Below are 17,578 nucleotides of genomic sequence, written 5' to 3'. Positions count from 1 at the left end.
AATTGCAAGCGACAGAAGCAGAATGTTAGTCACAATTACTCCTAACAACTAGGTACTACTAAAAAAAAGTTTACAGACTACATCAAACAGTCGACATCAAAGATGTTTATAGGTACTTTTGCACTTTACCACTTTGTAATACTGATTTACAATAACATTCAGAATAACGTCAGAGACAACGCCACATTACAGGCTAGCATGCACTGGGCCCAAGACAGCGGCTTGGAGAGTGCTGGTGAAAAGTGTCCACATTTGTCACGTCCCTCAGCCATGAGGATACGACAAAGAAGAAGAATACTGATTTTTTTAACGGCGAAATTTTTTATGTACCTAATTAATAAGAACGACTTTTATTTGGTTCTTATTGATTTTGAATGTATTGTGGATTATTGATGTAGGTATTTATGACAGTAACGCCTACGGGTAACAGAGAAACCTTATGCCCGCGAAGGATGCAATTGGTATACTTACTTTATATTATAGTGTCCGTGTGCGTGTACATCAGCGCCCTTCTCCAGTAATATCACAACTATTTCTTCGTACCCCTTGTAGGAGGCCCACATTAGAGGCGTCCATCCACCCTAAAATACAAACGTTACAAATAAATAAATCGACGTCAAACTCATTTAAACAAAAGACTATATCAACACCTGCACTTGCACCATTCCTCTAACCCGGAGCTGATCGGTTAAACCTATTACCAGTACAATTCGACACTTGGTTAACAATTTAACCGCTTAACCCCGGATTAGTGGAATGGTGCAAGTGGCTTTTAATATCATACATAATCATCTCTTCTATTCAAATCCATTCCTAACGAAAAAAAAACCACATGATTTGGTCATGAATGGAATATACTATAATATTAATATAATGCATCACATTTATTAAAAAAAGTTGCGTTGATCGAAACAATATACGGTTATCTATATCCTAAAATCATCGGGAAAAGAAAGACAGCTTTTGTTTTCCTAAGTGTGTATGACCCATTAGTGAGAATAGCATTGTCATTCTTAATATTAGCCTGTATAACCTCGTAAGTCCTGTGTTTTTCCGACAGCAGTAGTCATAACTGCCGGCTGTACTATACCAAGTACAAACCAAGAATAGTGCTTCAGACCGAAACAAAAAGATGTCGATTTTAGAGATTTTTTGAAGTGAGGTCTTATTTTCAGTATTTTTTATGGTATGTTTATTATGTATAGCACCTCTTTAAGGAGGAAATTATTGAAAATAATTTGTACTTGTGTGAGTACATTGGGTTTTTACACAGTATAATAAAAAAAGAAAAAGGATATATTTAATATTAAAATAAAATCATATATTTTCTCTAAACATCACTAAAGTAAAAAAAATACTTTATTACAACATAACTAATCTTCTACTTATAAAAAGGTGAATTAGAAAACCTCTTTTTATTATTTTAATACCATACTACATCCACGGAGGTTGGATTTGGGTGTTCAAAACCTGGACTAGATCTCCAGACCTAACCCTTGCATTTTGCCCACGTCGCGCCCTTGTGCACTTGTGCTTCTACCACCTCATTGACCACGAGCACTTTGAAATCGATGACTAGATACACGTCCGGGTACTGCAACTTCTATTTCTCTATCTTCTTCATATTCCGAAAACGAAGAATAGTCCCTATTTGATTCTTGGTCGGGTTCAAATATAAACATATCTTCATTATCTGAGTCCTTGAAGTCATAGTTATTGAGAAGTTGTGATATTTGCTTTTCATCAAACGCTAGAATAAGAAAAAAATACTTGTAAGTTAGACCGAACGTACTACCGAAAGTACAAATTATTTTGACCAATCACAAACCTCCTTAAATATACAGGTTTCTTTGAAATATTGTTTATTTTACAATATTTATAATTTAAATATACTAATACATTCGTATGACAACAGAAAAAACAAGTGATTACTTGAATATAAACCGATTATCTTACTTCGTGCTGGCCAGCGACCTGACTGTGTGGCCATCTTGCGAAAAAGTGACACTGACACTGACAGTTGACTGTACCTGTCTAACATGGCGAAATTGACCATAGAATATAGAATGAGAATGACCGTGTTAATGTTGCCGTTGTAAAAAAACTACCCGATAAACGGGGAATGAAAAATTAGTACTTGAGTAAGTACATTAGGCAGTTACGCCATCTATGCGGTTAAATGTCAGGTCTGAAGTGCTATCCTTAATTTGTACTTGTACAAGTACGCGGGGACTTACGAGGATAAACCATAAATCAAAGCATTACAATATGAAACTAGTGATTAATTGACATTCGGTAACTATTTATACGTTTGCTTGTTGTTTGCGTGTTCTAACTGTTAACGTTGGCACCGGGTCTCTAATGACCCAGAACATTAAGAAGTAAGTTATTGTTATTAATAACTGCGGTTAAACCAATAAAGATAACATACCTATTACCAAGTATACGTAGTACATATTAATAACATACGTATTACCAATAGGGTATTAATTGGTTGATTAACAAACTAACATTTTATAATAATGGTTTATTTACCGGAAACATTACGAAAAAAGTTAACGGTTTCAGAATTATGACTAATGATAATCTGACAATCATTACATTACTTATGACTTTTAATTATTTTTATGTCAAACAAAGGGATCCGATAATCATATTGTACTACAACGCGAGTCCATAACAGCGGCGGTGGACTGTATTTAACCAGATTTAAGAATGTACAGTGGATGTCAGTGACATCCTTGGCAGAGTTCCACGTCAAGTATAAATATACTAATTTTAAGTGCAGCGTCCAGAATAGGTACATTTTAGCGGTCTATATAAAAAAAATGAATGTGCATTGTGCATTGTGCTGCACTTAATAAAGCGAGTGTCAATAAAGTTGACACTCGCTTTATTAAGGAACTGACTTGGGTAATAATATTGTCATAAGATAAACTGTAGTCTGAACGCTTCATATGACATGTCCTGACTCATTAAAGACTTCTAACATTATCTTGAAGATAAATACTCACGACACATGTCATAGATTAGTCATAATGTTTTTTTCTGAGAAATCTGATATTGTTGGATATACTAATTATCTTTAGTATGCTCTTATATCTGAGATAATTATATCAATACTATTATTAAACCACCAGCAAAAACTAATTGTCAACAGAAAAATATTACGTACAATATAAACGCGCTGTGCTATTTCTGGGACAAACAGCTGTTATATTTTGGAGTTCGGGACGTCTGTCGTGCAAGACATCATATGTCACAGTCAACAATAACACATTATAAATTCATGCGTCACAGGATCTCTAACACATTGGAACTAAAATAAATTATTACGTGGATTCCTTAGTTTGCTGCATTGCTCATGCAGTTTTTGAGAGTGCGTAAACCCTTAATACGATTATACAGTAGCGACCAAAAGTATTTTGACAATGATAATAACTTTGGTATTGTATGAAACATATTAGTTTTTTCAAATGAATTTTTGATAATTTAATCATTGGCTTAAAAGCTTCTTGAAACACGTAAAAAGCTTAGTTTCATCGAATGAAAATATAAACTTGGCAACAAAAAATGACAATTTACGGGTTCAAAAGTATTTTGACACGGTTCTTTTTTACAATTTTTTTGAGAACAGAGCCGCAGAATTGAAATATTTTGGAAGTAATTACATCTGAATACTTCTCTTAATATGCCAAACATAAAGCATATTCGAACGATTTCAAGCAAGCTGGTGCGGCTGCACTTTAGAAAGATAAGTAGCAAGCTGAGGTTTCGCGGACTTTTGGTGTATCACTGCATCTGATTTCTGTCTGGAATAAGCAGTTCAAGGCTCGAAACTGCATCACAAATAAGCATAGAAGCGGTTGTCCTCGAAAAATGACTTCTACAACTGATCGTGTAATAAAAAAGATTTCAGTAGAACACCCATGGAAGCGTACAGTAACAATTAAAAATTAACTAAAAAATAACTATAATGTAAAGGTTGTTGTTTTTACTATTAAACTACTCTTAATAGAGCATGGATTACATGGTCGACGCCCATTAAAAAAAATATACATATTTCAGCAAAGAATAAGGTATCCCAATTAGCATTCCCGATTCGTGACAAGTTGTGGACAAGTTCCAATTGCTCAAAAACTTTATGGAGTGACGAAAGCAAGTTTAATTTAATGTCGTCGGATGGTATCAAGTATGTGCGTCGTCCAAATAACAAAAGACACGTTGTGCGATACCAGGTACCCACCCAGTCTAGCCTGGTGGCATTGGTGGCCCTAACGTAATGGCTTGGCGATATTTTTCTCGCCATGGAGTCGGGCCTCCCGTACGAAATGATGGGATAATGGATCGATATGTATATGAAAATTTACTCTACACACAAATGATACCATATACAAAAGAATAATGCCACTTCGCTGGGTTTTTCAGCATGATAACGACCTCAAACACAAATCCGATCATGTAAAGGCTTCTTTAATGCAAAAAAATCTAGGTTTTTGAATGGCCTAGTCAAGGTACTGATCTTAATGCTATAGAGCTTTTATAGAAAGCGTTGGATCGTCCAGTGTGAGGTGCAGAAATAATTCAAACAATGGGGTTTTTTCCAAGGTCTTCAGTCAGAATGGGCGAACATACTATATGATCATATACGGAAGTTAGGGGACTCTATGCCGTCTCGACTTACGGCTGTGAGGAAAGCCAGAGGATATGCCATTAAATATTAATGAAATGTTTTTTTTTAACCGTCTTGCCAGTTCAGCAAAAGCATTTAATTAAAGTGTCAAAATACTTTTGATCTACCTGTAGCGCAAATTATCAGTTTTAATTCTAAGTCTGTTGTTTAGTTTTAGTAATCTAAGTGGAAACGTAACAAATGAAGGGTGAATAAAATATAATCGTAACGTAATGATTAAATATATACCCTATCAGAGATGTGACTTATTTGAAATACTTGTATTTAAAATGCAAATACAAAATGCAAAATACCTATTTTGTATTTTGTATTTAAATACCTTTTGAAGAAAACTATTTTGTATTTTATTTGAAATAGTTTTTGGGACCTATTTTCTATTTTCAAAATACAAAATACTTTATAGTAGGTTGGTAATGTAGGTAGGAGTTACAATCTCTTCTGATGTTACAATCCTGGCAACTCTCTCATTCTTTTAACATGGAACTGTTAAATCTGTTTAGTAACGTCGCACATGACCGCAAGCGTAGCGAGTGGTTAAAAAAGTGGAATCTTGAGTGTTGGGAGGGTTTCAAGGCACGAGAGGAGAGCAAACTTTTCTGCCCTGGTGAAACACAAACGAGACGTTTTCATCACACTAACGAGAGGCATTATACTAGCTGTGAAACATTACAAATTAATGCTTTAAAAGTTGGTCGATAAAAACCATCATCCATACCTACATCCTACCGGTTAATATGAGCAAACAACTAGAAATTGGCACTTTAGATAGAGGATTGATTTCAAAGAATAAAGAGAGTCTTTTCAACTCGGAAATTCCGAGTAATACTTTTTAATTCAGACTAGGTAACTATTCACTACTCAGAGTATCTTTTATCGAAAAGTATTTGTATTTTAAAAAAGTATTTTGAAAATACCTATTTCGTATTTTGTATTTAAATACAAATTCAAAAACTATTTTGTATTTTGCATTTGAAATAGTATTATCAAGGAAGTATTTGTATTTTGTATTTAAATACTTTTTATAAAGTATTTTTCGCATCTCTGTACCCTATTCATAAACATATTGAAAGAAGTTCGTTTGTCAAAATACTTTTGATCGCTACTGTACATGATGATAAAGGTTAAACAAGTTTACATACAAGATGCAAAGTAAACAGGCTAAGTGAAATTACTAAATAACGGCAATTACCAGCAATTAAATTTTAAACCTGTATGCTGATGGTAGCGATTGAACGTTCCAACCTCATAAAATCTTTAATTTATCGTTCAAGTCCCACCCACGTCCGGGAAAACATTTTATTTCCTAATGCACCGTAAACTAAAAATAGATCTGTAAAGTAAACATTGCGACCTCAGTAATAGGTCAGGCGAATCTGGGTTGTTCTTAGTTTTAGTAAAGAGAGTGGGTCGTGGGCCAGGGACAGTTTGTGTCATTCTAATAGAGATAGTAGACACTCAAATTCCATCTGTTCTGTAAACGTGCACGTTAATGGCCTCACGGAAGTATAAGCATAGGTCTGCCATTCCTTCACATCCATCGAGGAAATGTAGAACGTGCCGTGCAGTGTAGAATATGGCGCCAACAGAGGCCCAATACAGTATGAATTGCAAGCGTAATAACATGATGTTGCAGGGCGTATTCCGTGAAGGGGCACAACGACTCGTGTCGTGAACGCGGGCAATCGCACCGCTATTCACGCACCTATAGGTAAGAAGGACTTGATACTTACAGTCACTTGAGTCAACTTTAGCACCAGCATCCAGCAGCTCTCGAACCACCGTGACGTGCCCGCCGCGAGCGACGTCCAGCCGTCCGCGTCGGCCGCGCTCGCGTCTACACCGCAGTCGTAACGCCATTGACGCGAGCTGTTCGTGTAGGTACTTACACAGTCCCTTGAGTCAACTTTAGCACCAGCATCTAGCAGCTCCCGGACCACCTTGCCTTGCCATGAAAATTATAGACCAATAACACTAATTCCCGTTTTATCTAAAGTGTACGAGAAAGCTTATTACACTAGATTAGACCACTTTTTAGCAAAAAATAACGTTCTAAGACAGGAACAAAACGGCTTTAGAAAGAATAAATCTACAACACTGGCTTGTTTTGATCTTAATAATCAAATAACAGATTGCATAGATAAAGGTATTCCTGTTGGCGTACTATTTCTCGATATGTCAAAGGCATTTGACACGGTTTGCCATAAACGCCTTCTCGATAAAATGGAGAAATATGGAATACGCGGGCCAGCCTACTCCTGGATTGAGAGTTACCTAAAAAATCGAGAGCAATGCACTGAAATAGAACAAGTCATTAATAATCAGCGTTCTGTGGCCCAGTCGTGTTTTAAAGTAAATAAGCATGGCGTTCCGCAAGGGAGTATCTTAGGACCCCTTTTATTTCTTCTTTATATAAACGATCTACCTAACTCAACAAACCATAACTGTATATTATTTGCTGACGACACTACATTAGTAGTCAAGGGAACAGACATAGATAATTTTGAAAATGAAATAAATACAGCTCTGCGAGATGTTATCGATTGGTTAGAATTTAATAATCTTAAAATCAATGTAGACAAAACCAAATTTATGTTATTTAAATCATATAAATCTAAAATCCACCAAGTTGTCGTTAAACATAACTTAGGCTTAGTTGAAGAAGTAAATAGCACTGTTTTCCTCGGTATGACACTCGACACACATTGCAATTGGAAAGAACATGTAGACACGGTCTATATGAAACTGAACAAATTTATTTTTGCGCTTTGGCGCATTAAACGAACTGTATCATTTAAAACTGCCTTACTAACCTATCACGGATACATTATGTCTACTTTACGATACGGCATAATTATGTGGGGTAACTCTGTTAACGCTGATCGCGCCTTTGTCGCTCAAAGAAAATGTATCCGAACCCTTTGTGGAGTGGATAGACTGGAGCCTTGCAAACCATTATTTATTAAACATAAGTTACTATCCTTCCCCTGTCTCTATATTTACGAGATATGTGTTTTTGTAAAACTCAATATTCAACTATTCACGTTCGTAGAAGATAAGGAAACAACACGGTCACATAGACGCTGTAGGTTAGCATTACAAACTAGTAACACATTAGTACTTAGAAGAAAAAGCGCTTTTAACATGTGCATTACTATATTTAATAAATTACCAGCCGACTTAAAGACATTGCCAATAAACCTGTTTAAAACAAAGCTGTATAACATATTGATCGATAAATGTTTTTATAGTATTAACGAATTTTTATTGTATACATTTTGAATATATTTGACTTTAAATTTCTTAATTAAAAGACATGACTTATTCTTATTTTAATTGTAATTTCTTTTTTTTCTCTTTTAATCTGATTACTATTACTTATTGACCTGTTACTAAATTAATTATCTACGATTATAAATATTTGCGAAAATTGTCATTAATCCTGTAAGTGTAACTAATCTTCAATGACTGAGTGACTATATATCACTGACAAATGTTTTCACATGTCTATATTGACTGAATGTATAATGGGAAGCAATGTATTTAAATTAAGATCTTATTTTTACCATATGTTCATTGTGAATAAACGATTTCATTCATTCATTCATTCATTCACCGTGACGTGCCCGCCGCGAGCGACGTCCAGCCGTCCGCGTCGGCCGCGCTCGCGTCTACACCGCAGTCGTAACGCCATTGACGCGAGCTGTTCGTGTAGGTACTTACACAGTCCCTTGAATCAACTTTAGCACCAGCATCTAGCAGCTCCCGGACCACCGTGACGTGCCCGCCGCGAGCGACGTCCAGCCGTCCGCGTCGGCCGCGCTCGCGTCTACACCGCAGTCGTAACGCCATTGACGCGTCTGTTTGTGTAGGTACTTACACAGTCCCTTGAGTCAACTTTAGCACCAGCATCTAGCAGCTCCCGGACCACCGCGACGTGACCGCCGCGAGCCGCGAACGCCAGCGACGTCCAGCCGTCCGCGTCGGCCGCGCACGGGTCCGCTCCGCAGTCGAGCAGGAGGCGCACCGCAGCCGCGCGACCATGCTCGGACGCGCACATGAGAACCGTCGTGCCATTCTGGTGGAAATAAAAACATGGTTAAATTGCAGAATCAAACTGCCGACATTATGAGAAGACAATTTTTGTACCTAGACACTTATTTTTCCGTAGACACAGACAAAGAGATGTTGAAGTATAAATTCTAAAGTTTCTTGACGATGACTTCTATTGTGAATTTAAATTTAAATATCGTTAGATTAGTCTTCTTTGTGGGAATAACATCCATTATGTACCTAGGTTCTAGATTTATCATATCTATATAATGAATCATTACAATAGACCAAACTATCTAAATAATTCATTGAAATAGCCATGAAATAGCAATCCTTTAACTCTATAATAAATTCACAAATCATATTTCTCATTTTCTGAAGTCGTATCACACACAGTACCGGTCACCGGACGAGCAAATTGAATCGGGTGCAGCAGAAATAGCGTCTATAGACCGTCTGAATAGTGTGCTCATCAGAATCGCTTTCATATTCACATACAGTCTGCGAATTCACATTCCTCTCACGAGCTTCGTTTATTAAAGCTTTGTCATTTATACTATTGTTTGTATGTAGGACTACACTGAAATTTCATATCATAAACTATGCCTATAGGTCTACTAGTTTTTACATGGCAACACATAACTTTGAAATTTTCAAACAATTTTTTTTCTTTTTATATAAAATAACATTATGGGAAAACCAAATTAAATGCCGCCAAGGTCTCCAATTGTGAGTAATCATCCATATTTTATACCAGTTATGTAAATTTCGCATCTCCATCATACAATAACGTGTTAGAGTGTAAAGAGACACTTTAATACCCTACTCAGGCTAATCTTGTTATCTAGAATATCTAAATAGCCAATAAATGTAATCGCCTATCGCCACAATTTTAATACTAGCACTGAAAATGTAAATCTAATTCGACATTTATATCATTAAAATTTTATGGCAGTCTATATTAATCTACATACATAATTGAAAAAAGTTAACATATACGAGTAAATACATATTAGTACATATTTATTAAGCTTAATATGCTGGTAAAATTTCAGCATCATGAAGCAACAATCTGTTTTTTATGCTCTAATGCTTAAAATAAAAAATTCCTTTTCAGAATAAGGAAATCGAGACTGTCAGCCACCGCCAAAACACCGCCCCTTTCGGCAATAAGCCAGATTAAGTCATGAAACTAAATTTGATAACATAGCCTTTATAAAATTATTCTCTTTTATTCAAAATCAAAGTGAAAAGCTAAATTTAACTTATTTTATCCTTGATTTACATTTACAAGATTTCAATGTCACGAATAATATAATCTTTTAAAGACCTTGTTGTACACTGTTGCTATAGTTAAGTGTGCCTACTGTTACCTGAACTAATTAGTCGTAATTAAGGAAAATACGAGTTTAAGACTTGAATGAAAGACAATAAATTTTATCGCATGAAATTTAAACTTATTGGCTGGTTTTGTAACGTTGTCAAAGAATATCAAAATTTATTTAGACAAGTACAACTGTATAATTAGGTACCTACATCAAAATTATAACACTGCGCATTATATAAAACGTATTTATTATCAATTAACGACCAAGTCCGAGTTTAAGTACTAAATCCTATGAATCACCGCGGAATGACCGACTGTCTGGGAGTCCGCATTGTGGAAACCGTCCAAATTTGACAAATGGCGGGAGATGACCCACTTCGTCTACGCCAACACCCTGCCATGAAAATATACCATAAGCCAAAGTTCCTATTACTTCACTATTAAGTTTATTATGGCTTGGTCCAGCCATCTTTTTTTTTGGTCGTCATACTACAACTATGTTATTATGGCAACGGCTGAGAAAACGTTCTGAAGGGCGCATTATAATTAATTATTATGCTTTCGGTTAAAATAACTTTTTATATTAACATGCATTAGAGTATAATTAATAAAACCTTGAACGTTGACGGCGACTGACGATGACGGCACAAGGTCCCGTTATATAATAAACTAAACGTTACAAATATTATGCGTGCATTAACGCATAATATTTGTAAGTAACCACGGGCCACTGGAGATCTTAATACCTAAAATATTTCCAACTAATATAGAAGGCTGGTCTTAAAGCTAAAGGTTAGATTTGGAGTCGGTTTCGGCGTACCTACCTCACAATAAACACTCACCTCATTATCGTCGACGGTGTTGTTGGCGAGGTACTACTGGAGCTCGCCGGGCGACTCACTGTTGACCAGCTGCTGGAGAGTCTTGAAGCACGCCACAGACAACATCGACTCACTGCGGTGAAGGCTCTGTGGGATGAACGATGAACAGGTACTCACCTCATCTCTATCGTCGACGTTGACATTGGTGTTGTTGGCGAGGTACTGCTGGAGCTCGCCGGGCGACTCACTGTTGACCAGCTGCTGGAGAGTCTTAAAGCACGCCACAGACAACATCGACTCACTGCGGTGAAGGCTCTGTGGGATGATCGATGAATAGGTACTCACCTCATCTCTATCGTCGACGTTGACATTGGTGTTGTTGGCGAGGTACTGCTGGAGCTCGCCGGGCGACTCACTGTTGACCAGCTGCTGGAGAGTCTTGAAGCACGCCACAGACAACATCGACTCACTGCGGTGAAGGCTCTGTGGGATGAACGATGAACAGGTACTCACCTCATCTCTATCGTCGACGTTGACATTGGTGTTGTTGGCGAGGTACTGCTGGAGCTCGCCGGGCGACTCACTGTTGACCAGCTGCTGCAGAGTCTTGAAGCACGCCACAGACAACATCGACTCACTGCGGTGAAGGCTCTGTGGGATGAACAGTAAAGGTTAGGTTACTCATCTCTAAAATGCGGGTTAAATTGTTAAAGAAAAAAAATGAAAAAAGCCACGGTTACGCGCACGCCACGTACTCATAATATTTATGCCATTGCAGCCGAAGTGTGAACTTTTACGTAACAAAAGTAATTTACAAAACAAAAGTGAATAAATAATATAGAAATTAAAGTAAATTATTGAATTGTTTGACAAGTTATGATGATTTTAATAACATGAAAAATAAGCGACTTTTTCTGTTATTTTCATGAATCATAAACACGTTGGTCGGTAATAAGTTTAAATGAACACCTATTAATTAGGTATATTTCGTGATTCATAAGTTTCATAACGCACATGCAATACCAACATAAGTCACAACATAAAAATAATCCTAATTCTTTATGTTAATTTAATGAAAGTATTGCTATTTGTTATACGCATTTCATTAGCTATCTAATAAATTAATTTAGAACTTTATATTCTTTTCAAAGGTTTTTTATTTTATTTTGTATAAACAACGGCAGTTAAAACGGGTAGTTGCTTCTTCTGAGGCAAGTCCCCAGCATGACAACTGCGGGACTGATGATGACGATGATGGCAACAATCCTATACAAAATTTAAGTAAACTAATATACGACAAAGAAATAATGAGAGTATAATTAAGATATTCAAATAATTTCAGTACACTTATTTTATATGCGAGACGTACATAAGTAAACAAGTTTCTATTGTTAGATTAATTCGATTTTGCGTGCAGAATGCAAGAAGAAGGTTTAAATCGATTTCAAAAGTGTGTTATTTGTAAGTAATTAGTAAACGAAAACACAAGAATCACAAGATGCGATTTTACGAGTAAATTAGTAAATTATACACTTAAAACGGTTACGGTAGCATTAAAATATGAATAAACAACCTCACTGCTTAGGGGAGAAGTCCACCGAATCATTATAATATATCCTACACTTTTAATCACCTTTTCTTTAAAAATACACGTAGCTCTCACAGAAGCCGGGAAGCGATTGCAATGTATAACAAATTGCCTTCATAAACACTATAGATATAATGATAAAGAATGATATCACAAGGTTCAATAATATACATATTCTAGGTATAGTGAGACGTTCTAATAAAGGTTACTATACCGGTAAAGTCGTGTAGCATACATTATATCTTATACGATATTTCTTTATTATCAATATTTGATGGCGGAAAATAACATATTTTGACAAGCTAACGTAACAACGAACGAAAAGTTTACTGTAAAAATATTGTAAACCTAATTGAATGTAACTTCCCATTGAATAATTTTACGGTTTAGACTCACTTGTTTTAAATTCGATTAATGCAACTAACTTCTTTTGTTTAATCACCTGTTTTTCAGTAAAAATAACGTAAACCTAATTGAACGTAACTTCTCTTGTTTAATCACCTGTTTTTCAGAAAGTGTCCTAATATTTTGACAGATTGGTGTACTTACTAAAATTATGATATATTGATATGAAATAGGTTGTTTATTTCTTTAAGTTAACTCACGACACGACTAATTAGCACCAATGAAGTATATAGGCGCAGAAAACGTAGATGCCTTTGCAGATAATATCATGCATTCATGTTAAGAAACACTTAATAATCAGTAATCACAACGACCATGCACTTGGTTAGGTGTAGGTACCAGACTTCCTAACACTGGCATGTGGAAAACAACACAGTTGAGTTACTTTGCAGCATTCACACTTGCAGGCATACGCAGACCGTGTTAGAATGTCGACGAAGGGCGAAACCGTGGAATGCTGAGAAGCCGTGGCTGATGCGGCGGTTCTCGCCCGGCGGCGCCGTCACCGACAGCCGCGGCACGCTGAGGTGCGCGCCCGCCGACAGCGGCCCCGGGTGGTGCTCGTGCCCGCCGATGTGCAGGTGCAGGAACGACGCCCGCCGACGCTTCGGCTCCGGCGGCATCAGCGTCGATGCCCCCGCTATGCTGTTGCTCTTTGCACGCTGCGGCGTCACCTCTTCCAACACAATATCTCCAAACAAGTCCGACTTCTCAGACCCGGACCGACTCCGATCCGATTCCGATGTCGCCGGCGATTCCACGACCACATCCAGTTTTGATCCTTGGTCCTCCGATATAACTGGACCCACAGGCGGCCTGCACACATTCTTCGGCGCGTGTATATTCGCGACGAGACTTCGTATGTGGACGTACTCGTTGTCGCCGGGCTTGCCGAGCGTAGGACGCGGCGGGTGGGACATGATGTCTCGGCCAGCATAATAAGTCGAGTGTCCGAGGTCTCCTGTGACAAATACGTGAGTGTGGTGACTGCGCGTAACGAGGAGAACGCGTGAGGGGGGCGGTTACTATTTGCGTCGCGTGCTGGTGCAGGGCGGGCGGCGCGCGGTAGGCGGCCGCGATGAATGAACGCGGGCGCATACGTACTAGAGAGTAGGTGCTGTAAGTGCGTAGGGAGAGTCGTTTGATGATCGCGGAGGCGGTGCGATGCGCCGTGCGCTCGGGGGGCAGCATGTCGCGCGGTGTCCGGTCGGACTGTGAGGAAGGCCTGAGATCGACGCCGGGCTGCGCTCCCCGCCGCCATAACTTTAACATTCTTGTTGTACCGTATCTTGCGTTAGGTCATTATTGTTTATGACGTATTTGAAAAACGTAATTTTCGGTAACATCCTTGGCCATGAGTGAAACAATGTTTGAGTTCATATTCTAACCACGCATTAACAAAAATAATAGAGCAAGAATGAAAACTTAGGCATATGTAAAAGAAGTATTATATTTGCAAGAAAAACCAACAACATTTGTTTTAGTTATTCTTTATGGTTTATATTAATTCTAAAGTAAATTTCCAAATTACAAACTTAACGGTTAAGCTTAAGCATTTTGGATTACGTGATATCAATGTCAAGGGAGGCGTGTCACATTCAGACCGAAGCGAATGACTTCAGAATAGAATCCTGAGCGTAGCGAGATACATACGTCGACCATTTAAACAACACTGCCTACTGAAAATACTTTTTTAGGTAAAAATGCGTTTAGTAAATAATATAGTTACATATATGTACCTATACCTACTTACATCAACTATATAATAAAGTTTGTTTGAAGTAGATCTATGCTGTTTTAAAGTCAGTGACTTCGACGCTAATACAATGTGTCACTTATAATATAGGTATATACAAACATGCACAGGATTCCTAAAACCGTCTTACTTTTTGTCGTTGCCGTAGTCACTAGTTAGATCAACTTTTTTCGTAGGTGTAACAAAAAAGAGACCTATGTAAATCAAGTTTTGGATTCGGTAAATATATAAACAAAGAAATAAAACTCATAGGATAAATCACACCAATACCTTTGCCACACCTATAACATATTTTTTATCAAATATACTCTTGGATAAAATACCTAGATCATCATGCTAACACGGAAAATACACCATTCGATATTCGGAATAAATTATAATTCCTGACAGCGATGCTTGTGTTTTGCACACAGGCAGTTATTAAAAACGTAACCGCTTAAACTAAAAAGGTGAACCTCCGCAACATAACGAGAGCAAAAAGAATAACGGGGTTACAGGATTCTTCCCAGCCGTGCCCGCTGCTCGACCGTGCAGAAAGTGAACGCACATACGGTTACTTATAGACATCTAACCAGTAACACACTTAAGGAAGATTCTAAGGAAAGATTCGTTAGCAGACGACTTATCCCTATATCCGAATATCGCCGACTTTCCGTGGTCATATTGCAAATTTTTGAGACGAATACGGAAACAGAAATGGAAAACTAAAAATTTACAATGGTGTGCCAAAAATCAAGGAATTTTCCAGTTTTTCGTTACGTAGTTACATAAATAGGGTTCACCAAAACTTCTGCGCTTTCTAAAGATTTATTTCACTCTTCCCGATTTCCTATTTATGGGTGACTATAAAAAAGCAAGAGCACTAAAGCGGTGACACGGTATATGTATACATATACAAAAGCGTACCTGCCCTGTATACGTCCTTATAAAAGACGCTGCACGAAGCATCTTGACCGCACACCATCAGATTCGATCAAAAAAGTGTGCAAAATCGAACCTCCTATCCCAGACTTTCGCTGTAATGATTACCGCCTACTGGGGTTACGCTCTTATATCGGACCAAAATGTGTATTAAAGATTAACTCTCTGTTAATATTAGGATAATACCGTTGTTCTATAAACAAAAAGATTTGCTAGATAACACAAGAATTACGATTTTGTGCCAATGTTATACGCCGTGCACTATAAACTGTGAAAATGATATCAAAGTTTACATTTAGCCGTTGGAAATAACTACGGACTAAATGAATCAAGGTGGTATAAGTAATATGTATCTCAAGGAATGAGATTAAGTACTTTAATTTTAGTTTTGGTTATTAGGACTGAGTACTAGTTTACCTAATGACTTAACATACGCAATTATATGTGGTGTACCCATTCTCGGTTAATTGTATAGGGGTACTGCCTTGCATTAAATAAGGGTCGGCTGGTTTTTTAGGTTCCGTAGTCAACTAGGAACCCTTATAGTTTGTCAGTCTGTCTGTTCAGTTTAGCCATGTCCGTCAGTCTGTTTTCACTTCAACCCTATGGTATGGGGTGTAGCGAGAATCGCGGGATAGGTCTTTCCAAAAATAAGGATTTTCAAAATATTTCACAATAACCCGGAAGGCTTTCAAAGTTAGAAACATGGATATGACAAGAGCATTTTGTCACTGTTAAGTGTTAACATTTAAAAAAACGAGTCTTAGTTAATGCAACGTCAAATGTAGCATTTTAATGGGATAATACGAGTATATCAAATTAAGTAGGTTCAAATATAGTTACCTTCAAAGATGCAGTGCCGATGTTTGTTTTTAATATGTATTTGCTTTCTGATTCATTTATTTAGGACATCGTAATGAGATATTAAACATACTAATAATTACGGTAGTCTAAGGTACTTAACTATGTCCTAGCTACAGTAATTCGACTTGTTGAACTAGGAAGCGATATGCAAATAAAATTAAACTAAGCAGACCGCCGTGTGCGGTATTTGGGCGAGGTTTTCAACGATCAATCAATTAGCTGTCTGCCAATACTGAACGTTCGCGGCTCGACGGTGCTCCCGGAGCCAACTATCTCGAACGACACTATGTTAATCTGAATGAACCCAACAGCGTATGCAACGCGGTAGTGCATGCGAGCCGACAAATAAATCATAGTAAAAATTACGTTTGTATTTTATGTATGACTCCGGTGGGCTAAAGCTCCAAAGTACACAATCGATATAATTAAATATTTGCTGCTTTGTCTTGGTGCTAATACTTCGGGTTGGATACAAACTAAATTGATATAATAAGTACCAACAAATTGTAGAAGCGAAGTGGCTCGGCTGCTGTAGCAAAGCACACACTAAAAAGAAGTGTTCTAAAGATTTTTTTTTAAGTTACATTTTAAGTAAGATATTGGCAACCGAGTATTCAATGTTTAAATAGATTTCGTCAGTTACCTTATTTCCTATCCCTGATTATAGTCATGGTTAAAAGGAACTTTAACACCAATTTAATTTTTTCAATGCGGCCGAATTTCTCGTTTGATCAATTTTAGCGATAACACCGCTTGTTGTTACTTCTATCTAATTGCCTTGTCTGTTTCTGTACCTGCATGTATTATTGTAAACTGTGTATTTTAGTATTTGTAAGAAAAGTAAAAAAGTAATCAATAATCATATTCCACAAACACCTTGAATCGGTCAGGCCTAATCATCGATACTAATCGATAGTCAGTGTTGACCCAATTCGTTGCGTGCCAATGTGACCCTCAATTGAGATCATCCACAAGACAATGTGTTGGCATTGTGGGAGAAAATGGATACTCCATAACCGTCTGGCAGCTGAGTCAATCATCAGTACGTTTATTCAGTTTACTGACGTCTGACAATGCAGCGAACTCAACAAGCGAACAGATATTATGTATCCAAATTATATCTTAATTATATCTTAACAGGTATACATATATC

At 37.3% G+C, this 17,578-nt stretch overlaps 1 protein-coding gene across 1 annotated transcript in view; it reads right to left on the bottom strand.

The window, feature by feature from the left end:
- Positions 1–15,619, bottom strand: part of LOC134665261 (kinase D-interacting substrate of 220 kDa B) — a 52,394-nt gene extending 36,775 nt beyond the window's left edge. Inside the window, exons 1-5 of the mRNA XM_063522158.1 lie at positions 15,547–15,619; positions 13,304–13,845; positions 11,405–11,542; positions 8,571–8,768; positions 472–581 (exon numbers count right to left, since the gene is read on the bottom strand). Coding sequence (XP_063378228.1) covers positions 472–581; positions 8,571–8,768; positions 11,405–11,542; positions 13,304–13,845; positions 15,547–15,604 — 1,046 coding nt within the window. The 5' untranslated portion in view covers positions 15,605–15,619. The remainder of the gene's footprint in view (positions 1–471; positions 582–8,570; positions 8,769–11,404; positions 11,543–13,303; positions 13,846–15,546) is intronic.
- Positions 15,620–17,578: the final 1,959 nt, after the last annotated feature.

This window comes from Cydia fagiglandana, chromosome 6, assembly GCF_963556715.1.
Source record: "Cydia fagiglandana chromosome 6, ilCydFagi1.1, whole genome shotgun sequence".
Lineage (NCBI taxonomy): Eukaryota > Metazoa > Arthropoda > Insecta > Lepidoptera > Tortricidae > Cydia > Cydia fagiglandana.
Note: the sequence above shows the minus strand (reverse complement) of the source record. Positions and strands in the feature narration are given on the sequence as shown.